Below are 20,572 nucleotides of genomic sequence, written 5' to 3'. Positions count from 1 at the left end.
CCAGTCAATAAACCAACTAAGAGGTGTACTGAGTTTGTCAACTCCTAGGCACCTAGCAGACCCAAACATGAACCTTTTCTGGGGGAACAAACACCTACCCCATTTCTTAGAAATCCTAGAGTCCTAGGTAAGTACAAATTCACAATAAAAATCACAAAACACAAGAAAACCAGGCACCATAAACAATCACCAACAGAACAATTAGGATAGTTCAGTAAGTTTCACATGTTTCAAGAAATAAAGAACAAAAAATACAAATACAAAATGACAGGCTTGGTCGAGTGTGGTGGCTCACACCTGTAACCCCAGCACTTTGGGAGGCTGAGGTGGGAGAATCACTGGAGCCCAGGAGTTCAAGACTAGCCCATCTCAATTTTTAAAAGTAAAAAAAAAAAAAAAGAAATGACAGACTATTTAAAAAGCTAAAACTCCTAGGAATTGAAAAATTAAATTATTAAAACAGAAAATTTAATGGATAGGCAAAACAGATTAGGCAGTAGCTACAGAGATGATCTGTGATCTGGAAAAAAGTCTGAGGTAATTACACATAATAAATCACAGAAAAACAAAAAGATGGAAGATAAGGACAGGTTAAGTGACCCATAGACAGAGCAAACGGGAGTTAAAAGAATATACAGAGTAGGGGAGAAGCAATATTCAAAGAGATAATAAACATTTCTCGACCTAACAAAAAGCAAAAAATGTACTAATTCTCAGATTCAGAAAGCACAATGAATCTCAAGCAGGACAAATAAATGTTAAAGCTCCAGGACATAAAAACCAAAAGAAAGATTAAAAATAGCCAGAAGATAAAGACATATTATTTGTAAAGGAATGACAGACTAACATCTGACTTCCTATCCAGCAGTCAGGGAAACAGATGACAATGAAATACTATCTCTGTGCTTAAACAAAGTAAATGTCTAGAACTGTATACCCAGCTCAGGAGTCTTCAGAGAAACTAAAGGAGTTTCTAAAGGATATTATTTTAGGAAGAAAGTAAATGATTCCAGAAGAGAGGTCTCAGATGTAAAAACAATTGAGGACAGCAAAGAAATAGGTAAACATGTTAGTAAATGAAACAGATATTTACCCTATAAAAGGACGATAATGCCTAACTGTGAAATTTTAAAAGATGATGAAAATACTAGACAAAATCACATAAGCTGAATATGTTGATGAGCAGGGAGAGGAAGCAGGGCTAGCTGTGATCATTAAAGTACTCTAGGCCTGGTGTGGTGGCTCACGCCTATAATCCTAGCTCTATAGTGGATCACCTGAGGTCAGGAGTTTGAGACTAGCCTGACCAACGTGGAGAAACCCCATCTCTACTAAAAATACAAAATTAGCCGGTGTGGTGGCATATGCCTGTAATCCCAGCTACTCGGGAGGTTGAAGCAGGAGAATTGCTTGAATCCAGAAGGTGGAGACTGCAATGAGCCAAGATCGCACCACTGTCCTCCGGCCTGGGCAACGAGAGCAAACTACCACTTCAAAAAAAAAAGTATTCTAAGGTTCTTGTTTTATTCAAGAAATAGATTAAAATTCTGATTAGATTTTAAGTTATGATACATATTAAATTTATTGAAATTAATATTTTTGGCTATATATTTCATAAAGTCTTTTCTTAATAAAAAAGAAGCAATGCTGTTTATAATGCTTCACTGGCAATTTACCTTACTACAAGATAAGAGTACATGCTGAGGTGGTAGTCCACAGTGCAGTGTTTCATGCATTAAAGACCACGATAATCCAGTAAGAGACATTTGTTACAAGGTTTTAATAAAAGGCTCATGCTACTACAAACACACAAATCAATCAATTCCTGTATATATAACAAACCAAAACAGAGCTAATTAGCTGAAGACAGGAAAGATGGTTAAAGGGTTCAGGGCCCTATTGTCTTACCCACTCCGAAAAAAAGTTATAAGCAAAATTTTAAGGAAAGAAAAAGGTTAATTTAACTTAAAATCTAGATAACTTGGCAGAGATCACACATATATGTGTTAGGTTACTAAAATAATTCTTACTAACTACAAATACTAACCAAATATTTCTTACCTACTGTAGAGCTATCATTTTCATATTGAGAGAGCAGATCTTCATCAGCTTGCTCATGCTTTTCACTAGGAGTAAAGTCTTTCTTAGAGAAGCTGCTGTTCTTCTTTTTTAAAACAGCTGCTTTAATTTCAGGCGGATCTGAAACTGGAATTTCCACTGGCTGGTAATTAGCACGGATATATGGTTCTTCAGAAAGCATATAACCTTTACTGAAACACTCTAGCAACCACTTTGCTCCCACTACATGAGGCCTACAAAAATAGCACATAGTTATGTATTACTGCAAGCTATAAAGACCATCAACCCACTTGTCATGCAGTTTCCATAACTGCATGAATATGCAATTTTAAGAAACATTATGTAGTAGAAATTGCTTTGAATTAAAAAATGAAAAAAACCTGTGCGCCGATTTATTCCAAAACTGCTTCAATTCATCATCATAATCTCCCACAATAACATGAGTTACATCTTCATTAAGCTGGTTAAAACGAACTCCACCTCCACTGTTAATAAGTCTTCTCAGTTTATCTAGCTTTCTGCCACTAAAACCGCAAAGATATATCTGCAAGAAAGAAATATTTCATATATTTAATATGTTTTCTCTCAATGGAAAAAACCTAAAAATAAATATCTAAATTCATTGTGTATAAACAAGACAACTTGTGTACATTTAAGATACATGAATAAATGCATTCTAAAACACATGAATAAATGCATTCTAAAACTTTTGATTTTTTTTTTGAGATGGAGTTTAGCTCTTGTTACCCAGGCTGGAGTGCAATGGCACGATCTCAGCTCACCGCAACCTCTGCCTCCTGAGTTCAGGCAATTCTCCTGCCTCAGCCTCCTGAGTAGCTGGGATTACAGGCACACACCTGTGCCCAGCTAATAACTTTTGATTTTTTAACAGTTCTGCAACTTTGATTTTTTTTTTTAAGACGGGGTTTCACCATGTTGGTCAGGCTGGTCTTGAACTCCCGACCTCAGGTGATCCGCCTGCCTTGGCCTCCAAAGTGCTTGGATTACAGGCGTGAGCCATTATGCCCAGCCACAACTTTGATTTTTTCATCACTTTTCACAATCTCATATGCATTATTATCTTTCACAGTGGATACCTGATACATATTTTGAGGCTATAAATAAAGTAGAAGCCAGATTCCAACATCTTCTAAATATTAGTGCATACCAATTTTTAAAATGCAGGTAACTTCTTTAACTGTGAAAGTCTCACTATCTGTAAAGTTTAAAGTAATTTTAATACTAAACTTTAGGCAGGGTGCGGTGGCTCACAGCTGTAATCCTAGCACTTTGGGAGGACGAGGAGAGCAGAATGCCTGAGCTCAGGAGTTTGAGACCAGCCTGGGCAACACAGCGAAACCTCACCTCTACTGAAAATACAAAAAAATTAGCTGGGTGTGGCAGCATGCACCTATAGTCCCAGATGCTCAAGAGGCTGAGACAGGAGAACTGAACCCGGGAGGCGGAGGTTGCAGTAACCCAAGGTTGAGCCACAGCACTTCAGCCTGGGCAACAGAGCGAGACTCCGGCTCCAAAAAAAAAAAAGTAACTGTAATTAACTGTCTGAAATCAGAACACCAGGGCTTAAATTGTGGGTCTTTTTGGGTGGGGGTTTCAACTGCCAATGATTAACAATATGACAATAGGCAAGTTGCTTAAGCTCTTTAAACCAATTTTCTTATCTATAAATTCATGTCACCTTATTCACAGAATTGCTTGAACAAAAAAATATATATGTCAAAGAACTGAACACAATGCTCTGAGGATAACATGTATGCAATAATTTATTTTTAACCATGAGGATGCATATATTTAAGCCAATTTAATCAATATTTTAATCAAAATCTTTTCACCTCTATTTTACCTAAGGTGCCCTTAAAAAAATTTTAAGTATGACAAATCTATTCCAAACTGCATTTACACCCCAAATTAAATCACCCCCATTACTAGATTGTATTTTAACAGATATTTGGAATCATATACTTCCTATATGTAAGAAACAATTAAAAGTCATATCTAGATTATTAGAGTCTAGCTAGGCTAAAAGATCATACAAAACATCTCTAGGCCAGGCACAGTGGCTCATGCCTGTAATCCCAGAACTTTGGGAGGCTGAGGTGGGCAAACCACTTGAGGTCAGGAGTTCAAGACCAGCCTGGTCAATATAGTGAAACCCCATTTCTACTAAAACTACAAAAATTAGCTATGCACGGTGGCACACACCTGCAATCCCAGCTACTTTAAGAGACTAAGATAGGAGAATCACTTGAACCTAAGAAGTGATGAGCAGTGGGCTGAGGTAATGCCACTGTGCTCCAGCCTGGGTGACAGTCTCCATCTCAAAACAAAAAAAAAAACCCAGCTTTTGTTTAGCCAGTAAGTTGGTAAGTTTAAAAAAAACAAAAACAGTTAAGGTAATTTGCCCAATTTCCCTTAACAATAAGGTAGGGTTACATTTTTGCTACTCTGAAAACGAATGCAGAGCCAAGTCATTCTACAAATAGGAATACGTTAAGAATTCCAATCTAAGACAGCTGAAAAAGCACAGCATATGATGTTTCCATCAATAAACTTACAAGACAGTTATTCACATACTAAAAAATTAAAATAACCCACAAAATACCAAACAAAGCAGTGGCTCTAATGGTGAGGAATATGAACTTTGAGGTAGATGACTGGCTACTTAATGTGTCTCTCTGTGTGACTCTGAACAAGAATTTTAACTGAGTCTTACCCTCAAGATAATATCCACTTCAGAGTTATTTGTGGGAATTAAATGAGATTATATATAACATATTAACATACATAAAATTATTAGGATGGTGTCTAATACACTGTAAATACTTAAATGATAGTTATTAATAAAAGTCCAAACCTGGGAAACACAGTAAGACCTTGTCTATACAAAAAAATTTAAAAATTAGCCAGGTGTGGTGGCACATGCCTGTAGTCCTAACTGCTTGGGAGACTGAGAGATGGCTGATGCCCAGGAGTTTAAGGTTATAGTCAGCTATGATTGTGCCACTGCATTCCAGCCTGGGCGACAGAGTGAGACCCTATTTCAAATAAATAAATAAATCCAGTAAGTCATTCAGAAACTAAGTGCTCTCAAAACATAATAGATGGAAAGATTAATGTAGTTAGGAGTGTTCAGAGAATAATTAAAAACTGAAATAAACTTCTAAAAGATAACAGAGGAAGATGACTCACAGAGCAACTCTCACAGCCAAAGGAGGATATGTCTAGTAAGTGCATCTACTTAGCTAGAGAGGAGGGTTTACATAGATAGTAAGGAGCAAGCCCAACTCTGAAGATTCTTCGGAGTCGGGTTAGGAAATGCTAATGTATATCATCACTTACTACATGTATTATATAATAAGGACGTACCCGACAACCATCTAATAAATCTTCAGGTGCGTGAAATGCACTCACATCCAGATTTTCCAGATTTTCAAGGGTAGCCTCCAGTTTGCTGTTAAGTGAATTACATATCGACTCACTTATGCAACTTGCATTTATGTTGGAAATATTGCTGACATCTGAAAGAGTACGACCTACATATTTTGAAAACATGTATAAATTTATGGGAGATAAAATAATCGTAATTACATATTGTCTATGAATTAACTTTTCTTACAAATAAAGGGCAATAAACAACTTCCAAAGTAAGATGCAGGTATGTTTACTAAAATCTTAGTGGAAAAGTATAAAAAGGAAAAATGAAATTAATTAGGCCTCATATCTTATTTAAATGAAAACAAGACACATTTTCTTAATAGTGTCTTGTTTCCCATAAAAATCTGAATTTGCTGACTTTAAGGTCCAAGAAGCTCACATTTGAAAAGACTTTTAACATTGTGCCAAAACGACACCTACAAAATAGAAACTGTTTTAATTTTTATACAAATACAGATGATTTATAACAATTGCAGCAAAATCATAAACTAAGGAAATATATTAATATTATATATTTAATATACATTAATTATATCAATATTAATATATAAATTATATATAAAATTATATATATAAGTATTAATATATGCATGTCCATAAATTTTATCTTAAGCCTCTATCTACTATTGTTCTTAATTTATTTGATCATCTTTTGCATGACATCAGGGTATAAAAGAAAGCAATTATTCATTCTAAAAAAAATTAGGAGCAGTTCAGTACTAACTTTTTATACAATTTGACTACTATACAATTAGGTTTAGAAGCATAGCAAACAAGAAAGAAAAATTCCCTATCTCAGTGATCCTATTAATATACTGATTATTATACAGAAACGATTGTCTTTAGAATGATGATTTTAATTTCAATGAGACTCACTATCAATTGTGTTGATCTGGCCAGTAGGAGTTGAAGAATTGGGCATAGTCTTTGCTTCTGGTCTTGGTTCTGTCTTGTACATGGATTCATCCTGACAAAAACCTTTTTCAACACTGTCAAAAAACCACTGCGTGGTCACACAGTGTACATTCCATCTCTTGGCACATTCATATTTCTGACCTGCAGTGTTCATTAAGAAACAAAGAGAGGAAATAGAGAAATGAAAATCATTAAAATCTATCTTTGCAGAAGTATTCAGATTATAACAGGTTACTTAATTTTAATTTTTGTTTGTTTTTGAGACAGAGTCTTGCTCTGTTGTCCAGGCTGGAGTGCAGTGGCACAATCTCAGCTCACTGCAACTTCTGCCTCCTGGATTCAAGCGATTCTCCTGCCTCAGCCTCCTGAGTAGTTGGGATTACAGGCATGTGTCACCACTCCCAGCTAATTTTTAAATACTTTTAGTACAGACAGGGTTTCAGCATGTTGGCCAGGCTAGTCTCAAACTCGACCTTGTGATCTGCCGGCCTCAGCCTCCCAAAGTGCTAGGATTACAGGCATAAGCAACAGCTCCTGGCTCCCAGCCGTAACAGGTTATTTTAAAAACCTATCAACCAAATTGAAGTTACCAGTACTTACTCTTAAACAGTATGCTACATAGTTTATTGCAAAGTAGTACTTTAGTTTATTGCCTAATTAAATTTTCTATGTGTTGTATAAATACACATGCCATGTGAGGGGGTTTATCTCTTATACAAACTGCAGGAAGACAGGAGCAACTGTGGGGTAACAATATTGGACTTTGGTTTGCATTTAGGCTCCATCACTTAATTCCTTTAAACAAGCTTGTATAATGTGAAAATTGTAAATGTGTGTAATATAATAAATCCCAATTTTGAACACTGGGATTCCAATGTCAACAGGCTTCTACTTAAAGTCCAGGATAGATAAGCCAATAGATAAATTATGTTAAAAATATGTATCTTTTTATTACCTTAAAAACCTTTAACACAATGTATTTTGAAGCAGTATCACAGAGAAACTGAAGTCTGTATGTCACATGAAAGGTTTTCTGGCATTCTTGATAATCAACAGTGAACTGTCTTCAGATTCAGAAAAAGAACAGCTGTATCAACTCTACTCACAATCATCCTATCACAATTGGCCATACCCAAACTTCTGACTTAAGGACAATTACCATTTAACCTTAATTACTTCTCAGTCTAGAAAACTTAGTAAAACACAGTACACATATATATAGCAATAACAAAAACATTAACAAAATTCATCTTTTATCAATTTGCGTGTATTTTAAGAGTGCTGATAAAAAGTTATCCAGAATAATGTTATGGAACACCAAATTTAAAAACAATTTTAAAGAATTTTTCTTGGTTGGTAATGTCTTTTTCATTTACTGCCTCATGTTCTCCAAGGCGTGTCTTCCAGTTATAACTTGTAGCCCATTCAGTCAAACTGAAACTAAGTCAAGCCTTTCGTCATTACAAAGAAATGCCATTTAGCTATATTTATTAGTTTTCTTGTTATTTACCCAAACTTCTTTTCATTATTTGGTAACTGTGTGAGGAATATTTTTTTTAAATCAAAAGATACCAAAGTAAGCTTACATAAAACATCACTAAAAGGTTTTGGTTTTTTTAGTACTTATTAAATGACACGAATAAATACGAGAAAAGTCATATAGTTTAAGATTGTGACCCAAACGACTTCTGCAAGATGTTAGGTAAAACGGTATCAAACTAGATTAATGACATGTCAGAAGTAAAAGCTGTTCTGTAAGATTTTAAAATATTAAATACTAATGGCTGGGCACGGTGGCTCATGCCTGTAATCCCAGCACTTTGGGTGGCTGAGGCAGGTGGATCACTTGAGGTCAGTTAGAGACCAGCCTAGCCAACAGGTGAAACCCCATCTCCACTAAAAATACAAAAATTAGCCAGGTGTGGTGGCAGGTATCTGTAACCCCAGCTACTTGGAAGGCTGAGGTGGGAGAATTGCTTGAACCTGGGAGGCGGAGGTTGCAGTGAGCCGAGATTGCACCACTGTCCTCCAGCCTGGGCAATAGAGCAAGGATCTATTTTTAAAAATAAAATACTAACTCACAGAGAAAATGTTTCATGTGTCCATTTGTGAAACACAGTTTTACCTTTTGGTTCTTGCACAATGAGGTGTGTACATTCATTCATTTTCAGTTGTCCCATGTATTGACCTCCATGCTTAACTGTGAGTTGCTGAACTTCCTTCCGGTCTAAGCCACTTAAACCAGTCACACAGATTATGCAACCAAGAAAAATAGGACACTTGAAATCTTCCATGTTTATATCAGTATATCTACTTATTTTTCTGTGGGAATCAAATGGATAAAAAGAATACATTTACCATAGTTTTAAATTTACTAGAAGAATAATGACAACATCACAAATATCACTACTGTTTTCCTCATTTTTTTAGGATTTATAACCATTTTTTTAAAAAGGAGAACCACCAAACAGAGTAACACCAATTGCTCACCTAGCTCAATAACAGGTTTTAATACAAAGTAATTATTTCAGATACAGTCTCTCAAAACTGTTTTAAGAGAAAAATATACATTTTCTTAACTCTAAGCCCTTGCTGGTTAAAGTGGTATATTTTCCAAAATTCTACATCTGAATCTCTATTTAAAAACCCAAAGTTACTTTGGTTGCCTATTAGAAAAATAAACTTTTTAATCTTTCCATTATTCTGTATAAATAAAAGCAATGACTTTTGGCAAAATACCAACAAAAATGTCATTATTCTGTTGCCATGCTAGGCAGATGTGCTGAAGTAATCACACTGGGAATGAGAGTTGCTGACATGGAGACATTTAGGATTTGCTGGATGGTGTTGAAAACAAGCCCAGAAAAATGCTGATACAATTCGTATGCCAATAGAATTCCGTGGTATTTGGTCTTGTGGTTGTTTATCTAGTTTCAGGGGAAATTTAAGTGTGCCCCTTGAAATAGGCTCTAAGCTCCATGAGGGAAGGGACGTTACCTTGCTTTGCTTACTACATGTATCTAATGCCTAGCTCAGGTCAGATACATAAAACAGGCTCAGTTAACACTGATTAAATGATCACATCTCAGCTGATGACTTATATACGTTTATATTAAACCTTACATATGCCCCCTTTGGGAAGGAATGTAACTGCCAACATGGCTAATTTATTCTCTATCTTTATATATGGGAATGGTGTTGAAGGATGATACAACATAAAAGCTAAAGATTTGCCAAACTGGTTTTCTCTATTATTTCAGAAACATTTACAGCTGGGAACTTTATCATCAAAGCATTTTTTACTCTGTAACTACTGCTAACCCCTTAGCCCATTCTATAATGCCTGTCAACTTTTATCTTGGTAATGAGAGCATGCAAATTCTGCTCTTCTGTTTTCGCTGGAGAAGAAGAGTAATGACACTATTTTTTTCCCTAAATAATAAATCCAAAGAGTATATCGCATGCCAAAAATGATTGAATGCATCATTTTTTCAAATCTAGAAAATATAAAAATGTCTTACTTCTCTTGTGACTTCTCCCAAAGTGTTTTTATCCAAGAGGGAAGCAAAATAGGTTTCTTCAGGTTTGCAGCAACTAAATATTTTTTGCTACCAACTTCTCCTGCAATAAGGTGAGTTACTGATATGTTAAGGTCTCTGTATACTCGTCCGCCCATCATGTGTACATATCTATGAACTTCTTCCTGCAGCCCAAAAAGAGAATACATTAATACTAATGCAAACAATATTGCTTCCATTTTTATACACCATATCAAAAATACATTTTGCTTTTGATAGTTTAAATACATAAATGTCACACATAATTACAGTTAAATAATTAACCAAATTATTTTTTGGAAGATAAATACGGATTATATTTAAAAAACATTTTCCTATATTTATCCCTTCCAACTCAATGAGTGTATAAAACTATTATACAAAGGATATATAATCTTTGCTTCTCTATATTTTAATATACATGTGTATTTTTAACAACATAAATTATATCTATATAATATATAAATATATATTTTTAGCCAGACTTAGTGGTGCATGTCTGCAGTCCCAGCTACTCCGGAGGCTGAGGCATGAGGATTACTTGAGCCTAGGAGATCAAGGTTGTAGTGAGTTGTGATTGTGCACTGCACTCCAGCGTGGGTGACAGAGTTAAGACCCTGTCTCAAATATATATATATGTACTTCTATGGCTCTCTCTTAGAATCCTTTTTATTCTTTTTTTTGGAGACAGAGTCTCGTTCTGTTGCCCAGGCTGCGGTGCAGTGGTGTGATTCTTGGCTCACTGCCACCTCTGCTTCCCTAAGTCAAGTGATTTAGAATCGTTTTTTTAAGGACTATCCACCAATAGTGGAAAAATCTAAGTGATTAAAAAATGAGTGTCTTTTTAAATTAAAACAAAAAAATTTCAATTAGCCAGTTTTCAACAAAAATTCCACTATATTCAATTTATTTAAAAAATGTGTGTATACATTGCCATGTATTTACCGATGCAACAATCCTGCATGATCTGTACGTATACCCCAGAACCTAAAGTACAATTTAAAAAGTGTGTATATATGTATAAATATATATATACACACATTACATATTTATATAAATATATACATATATACACAACTGTGGTTGTAAATTGAACTTTGTTAAAAAGTCATGAACAATAAGTGGAAGGTCTTTTAAGTTATCTTCTATGCAGTGAAAAATTAAGTATGAGAAGAGATAGATTGATCATTCATGATGAGGTCAACACCTACCCTTTCTTCTTTTTCCAGACTTGTACAAGATATTGTTACATCAGACATAACCATATTATAAACTGGATGTTCGGCTCTTGGGACACATCGCTGGTGGTGCATACAAAATATGACTACTTGAGGACCAACGATTCTGCAGCCAAGCTACAAAAAAGAGAAAAGTTTAAATGAGGTAAGAAGGAAAAGACCAACAGTGTTACAAAATTATGTTTTGTAACATTTACCAATTCTTTACCAAAGTTGATGAGCACTGTAGAAAAATCAGCAAATTGGAATAAGAAAAAAATAAAGATTACATAATTTATCAGATATACCATACACTAAACACACACAAAAGCAAACCAAACAATGCAAGCTATCAAAAGAAATAAACTTCAGGTCAGGCACAATGGCTCACGCCTGTAATTCCAGCAGTTTGGGAAACCAAGGTGGGTGGATCACCTGAGGTCAGGAGTTCGAGACCAGCCTGGCCAACATGGTAAAACCCCATTTCTACTAAAACTCCAAAAATTAGCTAGGCGTGGTGGCAGGCGCCTGTAGTCTCAGCTACTAGGGAGGCCGAGGCAGAAGAATTGCTGAACTCAGGGGGCAGAGGTTGCAGTGAGCCGAGATCACGTCATTGCACTCCAGCCTGGGTGACAGAGTGAGAACCGGTCTCAAAAAAAAAAAAAAAGAAAAATAAACTTCAAGAGCCCCTTTCACTCAAAACTGCCTTAGTGCTTACACCTGTAAGCCCAATACTTTGGGAGGCTGAGGTGACAAGACCACTCAAGCCCAGGAGTTCAAGACCAGCTTGGACAACTTCAAGAAACCCCGTCTCTACTAAAAATACAAAAATTAGCCGGGTGTGGTATTAAACATCTGTAATCCCAAATATTTGGGAGATTAAGGCAAAAGAATCACTTGAACCTGGGAAGCAGAAGTTGCAGTGGGCCAAGATCAGGCCACTACATTCCAGCCTGGGCAACAAAACAAGACTGTCTTAAAAAAAAAAAAAAAAATGCCTATTGTAACAAAATTAGCCTTTCAATCCTGGTCTTCCCAAACCAAAAGAATTCCAATGTACTCCTAAGCTGCATAATACCTCATGATCAGTAAAGAATATATGACCACTGAAGCAAAGATAAACCAAAAAACAGAGTATCAAAGGAACACATTAGAAGTTAGCAAACCTTTTTGAGGTGATTAAAGACAATGCCACTAAAAGGGTCACAGATATAAAGTGATCTATCATTCTCCTTTATTTTCAATGCCTCTTCTTCTGTAATGATCTGAAGATATTCTTCTGATTGGAATTCTTTTATTGACTGAAAGAAAAAATAAGAATGTACCTGAAATTAGTCCCCTGTATTTAGGTCCTATTGAAATTCCATCTCAAATCCAGCCTTTTACCTATTGAAAGCCACCATCACATCTCACCTACACCTCTGCAGAAGCCTCCCAAGTGGTCTCTTTCTCCTTTCCTTGCCCTAAATCTGTTCTCTACACAGCAGCTAACAATCTTTTAAAAAATACAAGTCAGACCATGTCATTCTCTGCTCAAAACCTAATGTTTATCCACCACACCCAGAATAAAATCCACATTTCTTGCCATGACCTTCAAGATAACACAGTGTGGCTCTTGCCTATCTCCCCACCTTTACCTTCTACTTCTCATCTCTCTTGCTTACTCCAGCCACTCCTGCTTTCTTGCCAATCCTGGAAGAAGCCAACCATAAGCTCATTTAGAGGCTTTGCTCTTGATCTTTCAGCAGGGAATACTCTTTTCCCAGGTTTTCACCTGACATTCCCCACTTCAATCAGGTGTACTTAAATGTCACCTCCACAGAGATGCCTATCCTAATCATGCTTTCTCAAATACCCTTCCCCTACCCTTTTAGTCTATTTTATTTAAAAAATATATATGTATATATTTTATAAATATATGTAGTTTTTGTCTCTCTCCCCTGGAAGTTTCATTTTGTATTGTTTGCTACTATATCCTGACACCCAGTAAGCCCTCAAAAATTTTCTGAACCAATTTTGAAGTCCTTACTTTAATACAAGAAACCTTTCAAAACTGTAAGTCAGATCATGTCTACTCTTCTGATTAAAACCTTCCAATGGCTCTCCATTTCACTGAGAGAAAAATGGCCCACAGGGCCCTACATGACTTCTTTATCACTATTCTCTGAAGCATTCCTTAGTACTCGTCCCCCATCCCTCACTCACTATACAACAGTACACTAAACTTGGACAGAGACTACAGACACTTTCCCAGAGGCTGTATAACGTCGCTCCCTCTGCCTGAAACATTTTTCTCCAAATACCTGCAAGGCTATCTCATCTCCTTTACGTTTACTCAAATATCCTTTACTCCATAAAGCCTTCCCTGATCACATTCTTTTTTTTTTTTTTTGAGGCATTCGCTCTTGTGACCCAGGCTGGAGTGCAATGGCGAGATCTCAGCTCACCGCAAACTCCGCCTCCTGGGTTCAAGCAATTCTCCTGCCTCCACCTCCCGAGTAACTGGGATTGCAGGCACACACCACCATGCCCAGCTAATTTTTTGTATTTTTAGTAGAGACGAGGTTTCACCATGTTGACCAGGATGGTCTCGATCTCTTGACCTCGTGATCCACCCACCTTGGCCTCCCAAAGTGCTGGGATCACATTCTATTTAAGATTATAACACTCTCTTCTCCTCACCCCCAAAAAACATCTTCTGGAACCCCTTAACCTGGTTTGCTTTTCTTCCTAATTTATCACGTCTAGTGTCTATTTCCTCCTGCTAGAATATAAGCTCTGAGAGAACAGAAATCTTTGCCTGTTCTCATCACTGATGTATCCCAAGACTAAAGAAATGCCTGTCAAATCATAGACTCAATAAATATTTGCTGAAGTTGAAAAAAAAAATCTGCTACAAATAGTTCTCAAACTTTAATGCACGCTGAAGATATTGTTAAAAATGCAGATTATAATTGATAAATCTGGGTTGGAGCCCAAGAATCTGCATTCCAGGACATGCTGATACTCCCGTGATCTGTGAAAAGCAAGGTTCTACATCACCCCTACTATCATCCAATTATTATGCTGTACATAATAAAACATAACTTTTAACAATTAACCAAAAAAATTTGAGCTATGACCAGTACACTAGTGACTCAAATTTTTACAGCATGTTAAGGACCACTCTGGTTAGGAGACAAATGAAAGCAACTTAATTTCCAGGAACTGCAGGTCACCCATATTAAACAGCAATGTGGAATAGACTTCGAACCCCATGAAACACATAATGATGTACTTAGATCAATTCAAAAATATGTAACAATATCTGTATTAATGTAGACTAAAAATTATGAAAGTGAAACATCTACTTCTAAGACATAATGCCCAACAAATCAAAAACCCTTAAAAACAAGGAAATTAATTCGCGGTATTAAGACGTTTTCAACTCTTACCTCGAGAGCTTTAAAAAAACATTTGGAATTGTCTGAAGACTTTAAAAACTTCACAAAAAACGGTTCTTTGTCATTTCTGGACATTTCTGAACTGTCAAAGGAACCATTAACAAGAACAAAACCACATTAGGTATAAAGTTGCATGTTTAACCCACCTATTTTTCTGTGCAGACAAGAATGCCTAAAGATAGACATTCCAGCTCTGCCCAGAATGAATTCATCAAAGGCATTTGTTAAGAAACCCTGGAATGTGGGCAAAGTCAAGGAAAAAGATGACAACACCAATCCTTGCAAATCAGAGAGCAAAATTAATGTTCTCGAATTGAATACATTGAGGAGGGCCCTGCTATGACGGCTCTAAGCTCTTTAGGGACATTCAATTGTCAGTGGACACTCAACTGCACTTGTTTTAAGGATACACAGAGTGCATCTGTCCCTGCGGATGCCCACGGCCTGCGAGGTTCGTTCATCCCTCAGTTAAAAGGATTTTAAATATAAACAATGAAGCCAGTTAGCATGGTCGTGCCCCCGCGTAAGGCTAGATGATCCGGTTCCCAGCTCCAGGAAAAGGCCCGGCTTTGGGATCAGGGAAGCCACATCCTCTCGGCGTCAAAGGCCTACCCGCAGGTCCCAGAGCCAGTTACCAGGCCAGGAAAAGAGGGCCCCGAAGGCCACACAATGCATCGCGAACCCCAGTTGGGGCCGGAGTCCCCACTCCGCGCCTCATTTACCTCGTTGGAGCCTGGGGGTCTCCGGGCGGCGAGTCGGGGGACGCGCTGCCCTCAGAACTGTGACTGGGGTAGGGCGCCAGCCCGGCGCACAGCTCCCTCCCCCGACTCGGCGCCGCCCCTAGCCCAAAGGAAACGCTAGCGACCCCGGAAATTGCCGAGAACTGGAACCGACTTTCGCGCCAAGCGCGAGGCCTCGCTCGCCTTTTCCGGCGGAAGTGACTCCGTCATCAGCTGCGCCAAGAGGGCGGAAATGTCAAAAGTAGAGGTGGGCGGTCTGTAGGCGGTGGGGTTCCAGGGAAAGCTTTGGTGGGTTTCAGGGTTGAGGGCTTTGCTGGGGCGGGCCTAGTCTCCGCTGCAAGTAAGCCCAGCTCCGTCGGTTCACGGTTCAGAAGGTAGGATCACAGGCCAGGAATACTCTTTTAGTATTAAAAGAAAAGCCAGGGGCCGGGCGCAGTGGCTCACGCCTGTGATCACAGCACTTTGGGAGGCCGAGGCGGGTGGATCACGAGGTCAAGAGATCGAGACCATCCTGGTCAACATGGTGAAACCCCGTCTCTACTAAAAATACAAAAAAATTAGCTGGGCACGGTGGTGCGTGCCTGTAATCCCAGCTACTTGGGAGGCTGAGGCAGCAGAATTGCCTGAACCCAGGAGGCGGAGTTTGCGGTGAGCCGAGATCGCGCCAATGCACTCCAGCTTGGGTCACAAGAGCGAAACTCCGTCTCAAAAAAAAAAAAAAAAAAAAAAAAGCCAGGGAAAGGATTTCCTCAATAGATATTTTACACTTGCCTTATACCAGGCATGCGTGGGACGTATTATCCAAAACAATTCCATGAGGCAAACAGTGGTAGACGTATTTTGCAGATGTAAAAACGGAGGAAGTCAAATGATGGCTTCAAGGTTGCACAGCTAGTAAGTGGTAGAATTAAGAGTGCATCCAGGTCTTTTGACTATGGACTGGGTGGTTTCCTCCAACATAGCAGGAATAGAATCACTACCGGACACAACCACAAGATGGCAAGGGAAGAAAGGATGACTTACTGTACAGCAAATGCAAAGAGATCTTTGCCAAAATCTGCAGTGGTCTCCCCTCCTCCTCACCTTCTATGGACCTTTCCGTTTTCTTTCTCTCCATCTGCCTCAGTACTGGGGAGATTCTGTGACTGAACGTAAGGTTCAAATGGCAAAGAGCAAAGGGAGAGGGGGTAAAATGGGGCTGCAAAACCTTAGCTCAATGATAACCAGTGGTAAACTGTTTATTTGTTGCTTCTTTTCATTTTATTATTAAAAAAAATTTTTTTTTCATTCTTGACTGCTGAGATTGAGAAAATGACTTTGGATTTACTAATGTAAAAGTATAATGCCATGTCCCTTGCTTGTTTTTCTCTTTTCTTTTTAGAGCCTAAAGATAGTAATGAGTAGCTTGAGATTTAAGTGTTTGAATACATCAACGGAAGGCGGCAAAGATTCTTTGCTTGGCCAAACTTTAGTCAGACTCCTGAAACTTCTCGTAGGTTTATCTGTGCATTTCCTTGGAAAATCCAGTTAGAACCCTCCACTCCGAATATCTGATCAGGCTCCTCATCCTCTGCCATCCCCAGCTGATGTCTGATCAGCTTGACCTATTTTCAGCAAGAAACCCCTTTACTCCTGAAGTTAATTCTTAGTTATTTTCCATCCAGTGACCCCAGGCTCCTGTTCCTTGGCTATAAATTCCCACTTACCCATGCTGTATTCAAAGTTGAGCCCACTCTCTCTCTCCTAATTCAGAATCCCATTGCCATGGTTGCTATACATATTCCTGATGGTCCTGAATAAAATCTGTCTTACTGTGCTTTAATAAGAATCATTGATTTTTTTCTTTCCAAAATAAGTCAGAATCAGTAACACTGGGGCTCAAAGGTAAAGGCCTATTGCTGGGGGAAGGGTGAAAAAAGCCTTAAAAACAAAAAATAAAAATCACTAGAGGTGGGGGAAAAAAGAAACCACAGTTAATTGTTAAGGTGCAAATCTGACCTGAATTTGTAATCATTATTTCTAAGGTACTTTATAGTTAACATGGGACTCCTGCTCACACTATTCCAGGTTACTCTTCCCAGCAACCCTGTAGTATGTGGGTATCATTGTCTCGTGTTATGAATATGGGGAAAGTGAAGCTCAGGGATTGTGTCACTTGCCCATGCCTTTCCTGACACACGGCACTGCTCCTGGGCACATGCTGTCTGTCCATCTCTGTGTGAAGGTCCACACTGGGGAAAGAGCCTATTCCCAGCATTTATGGAGCCAAGTAGAAACTTCACAAGGAAGGAGATTCACAGATGTTGCTAATGTAGATGAGGAGCATCTTCACCCATTAAGCCTTTGGGCAGCTGGAACTTGATACCAGAGTTGACCTGTCTTTAGAGCAAGAGTTCACCGCTAGGGGGCAAGTTGTCCCATCTTGTGTCTCTAGATAGGAGACGGGCTGTCTCTAGTACCTACTCCTGATAAATGGATAGAGTGGTTTTCATGTGTGGTGTCTGGACCAGCAGCATTGGCATCTGCTGGGAACTTTGAGGGAATGAAAATTGTAGGGTCTAACCTCAGACCTATTAAGTCAGAAACACTTTGGTAGGGCTAGCAATCTGTGCCCTTCAGGTGATTTTGATACATATTAAAGTTTGCTTGAACAGCAGTCCTTCAGGAAAGGGTGAAAATGGTTACACCCATTTCTTAGTATCCACGGGGAATTGATTCCAAGGCTGCCTACAGATAACAAAATCTGAAGATGCTTAAGTGCCTTACGTATAACCTATGCACATACTCCCATGTACTTTAAGTCATCTCTAGATTACTTATAATACCTGATGCTATGCAAATTTATAGTGTAAATAGTTGTTACACTATATTTTAAAATTTTGCATTTATTGTTCTGTGTTTTTAAATTTTGTATTATTTTTTAGTGTTGTTTTTTCCCCCCATGATGGCAAATTTTACACGAAAATTGTATTTTTTTTCTGAATATTTTCGATCCCCAGTTGGTTGACTCCCTCAGATGTGAAACCCACAGATACAGGGAATTAACTGTATGTGGGTTTGTGGTCCATGAAAACTTTGGTGAAAATGGGGAAAGATTATGATATGCCCCTGGAAGCTGAGGTTTCCACGCTTGCTTTGGCAGCATATTTATTGAAAAAAAAATGGAATGATACAAAGATGAGCATTGCCCATGTGGGAGGATGACACACAAGTCTGTGAAGCATTCCATATTTGCCAGGTGTGGTGTCTCACACCTGTAATTCTAGTACTTTAGGAGGCTCAAGCTGGAGGATTGCTTGAGATTGTAAGTTCGAGACTAGCCTAGGAAATGTAGCAAGACCCCCTCATCTCTAATATTTACTATTATTTTTTTAAAAAAAGAATCTGGGAACCAGGTGCTGTGGCTCACATCTGTAATCCTAGCACTTTGGAAGGCCAAGGTGGGCAGATTGCATGAGCCCAGGAGTTTGAGACCAACCTGGGCAACATGCTGAAACCCCATCTCTACAAAAAATACAAAAATTAGCCGAACACAGTGGTGGGCACCTGTAGTCTCAGCTACTTGGAAGGCTGAGGTGGGAGGATCACCTGAGCCTAGGAGGTCAAGGCTGAGGTGAGCCATGATTGTGCCATTGCACTCCAGCCTGGGTAACAGAGTGAGACTGTCTCAAAAAAAAAAAAGCCGGGTGCGGTGGCTCATGCCTGTAATCCCAGCACTTTAGGAGGCCGAGGTAGGGGATCACAAGGTCAGGAGTTCGAGACCAGCTTGGCCAACATGGTGAAATCCTGTCTCTAACAAACGTACAAAAATTAGCGAGGCATGGTAGCATGTGCCTGTAATCCCAGCTACTTGGGAGCCTGAGGCAGGAGGATCATTGGAACCCAGGAGGCCAAGGTTGCAGTAAGCTGAGATCATGCCATTGCACTCCAGCGCAAGACTCTGTCACAAAAACAAAACAAACAAACAAATAAAATGAAAGAGAAAAAAGTAGCTGGGATTGGAGATTAACTTTCCCCTCACCTTCCTGGCATTTAGTGTGAGTTTCCTGTTTCACTGGCACTTCCGTCACCTAGAGCTAGTCTCTCCAGACCCTGCTTGGGGTGAGATTACAGGCAACATTATCTGTTTATAGAATGGGAAATAAAACACAGGAAACGAATAAGACAAAATAATTACTTCTACAATATGGGTGGTGGGAATATGAATATTGTATTTTACTACATAGATAATATTTCTCAAAATTAAAAACAAACTAAAAATAGTTTTTTGAGTGATAGAGTTTTATGTTTGTTTCTCATGCTGTAAGTTAATAAATATGTGAATAAATGAATATACAATTTAAAAGTAAAATTAGTAAATGATATTTATTGCTGCAGAAATAGTCTGACTAGCAAAACATTTGTTTAAACTATTGTCTTCAATGACCTAGAAGACAGAACACAGGCCTACTAAGTCTGCTGAGCTCTAGCGAAGAGGAGGTAAAATAGAATGTCAGCAGCACATTCTGTTCTATGTTTGTTGCTACTGGCTGCATTTAATTAGATGTTATAAGAAAAAGACAAGCACAGGGAATTGGCCTTTTTGCAAATAAAAACAAAGAGAATTTAAAAATCCAGGCCAGGTGCAGTGGCTCACACCTGCAATCCTAACACTTTGGAAGGCTTAGGCAGGAGAACTGCTTGAGGCCAAGAATTCAAGATAAGCCTGGGCAACACTGCAAGACCCCATCTCTAAAAAAAATTATTTTTAATTAACCGAGTGTGGGGGCATACACCTGTGGTACTAGTTACTGGGAGGCTGAGGTGGGAGGATTGCTGGAGTCCAGGAGTTTGAGGTTACAGTGAGCTATGATCTCACTATTGCACTCTAGCCCAGGTGACACAGCAAGACCCTGATTCAAAAAAATCCAAGTATGTGAGATTTTGCAAGGTTGAAAAACCTAAAAACAAGAGATAAACCTGAGAGAGGTTTTGAGCAACAAATGTCCATTACAACCCGACCATGTGGAAAAGATCTAGTAAAAGAATATGTTTCTTGGCCAGGTGTGGTGGCTCATGCCTATAACCCCAGAACTTTGGGAGGCTGAGGCTGGTGCATCACCTGAGGTCAGGAATTCAAGACCAGCCTGGTCAACATGATGAAAACCCACCTCTACTAAATATAG

At 38.5% G+C, this 20,572-nt stretch overlaps 1 protein-coding gene and 1 non-coding gene across 28 annotated transcripts in view; one reads left to right on the top strand and one right to left on the bottom strand.

Moving 5' to 3' along the window:
* TOPBP1 (DNA topoisomerase II binding protein 1) overlaps positions 1-20,572 on the bottom strand; it is a 172,569-nt gene that overhangs the window by 48,231 nt on the left and 103,766 nt on the right. For 4 of the 27 annotated variants that reach the window (XM_078354192.1, XM_078354197.1, XM_035278452.3 and 1 more), the window contains 9 exons: positions 14,659-14,749; positions 12,391-12,525; positions 11,219-11,362; positions 9,972-10,153; positions 8,576-8,772; positions 6,412-6,591; positions 5,467-5,633; positions 2,460-2,623; positions 2,062-2,312 (listed from right to left, as the gene is read on the bottom strand). In XM_078354192.1, the coding sequence (XP_078210318.1) occupies positions 2,062-2,312; positions 2,460-2,623; positions 5,467-5,633; positions 6,412-6,591; positions 8,576-8,772; positions 9,972-10,153; positions 11,219-11,362; positions 12,391-12,525; positions 14,659-14,742 (1,504 nt within the window). In that variant the 5' untranslated portion in view covers positions 14,743-14,749. Of the gene's footprint in view, positions 1-2,061; positions 2,313-2,459; positions 2,624-5,466; positions 5,634-6,411; positions 6,592-8,575; positions 8,773-9,971; positions 10,154-11,218; positions 11,363-12,390; positions 12,526-14,658; positions 14,902-15,077; positions 15,589-20,572 lie in introns of those variants that run through there. The other 23 variants (XM_035278456.3, XM_078354206.1, XM_035278451.3 and 20 more) reach the window with 11 other exon arrangements.
* On the top strand, positions 18,538-18,642 carry LOC118149038 (U6 spliceosomal RNA). The gene has a single exon (XR_004736207.1). It is a non-coding gene; the product is annotated as a U6 spliceosomal RNA (small nuclear RNA).

This window comes from Callithrix jacchus, chromosome 17, assembly GCF_049354715.1.
Source record: "Callithrix jacchus isolate 240 chromosome 17, calJac240_pri, whole genome shotgun sequence".
Taxonomy (NCBI): Eukaryota; Metazoa; Chordata; class Mammalia; order Primates; family Cebidae; genus Callithrix; species Callithrix jacchus.
The sequence above is the reverse complement of the archived record's forward strand: the minus strand, read 5'-3'. Positions and strand labels throughout refer to the sequence as shown.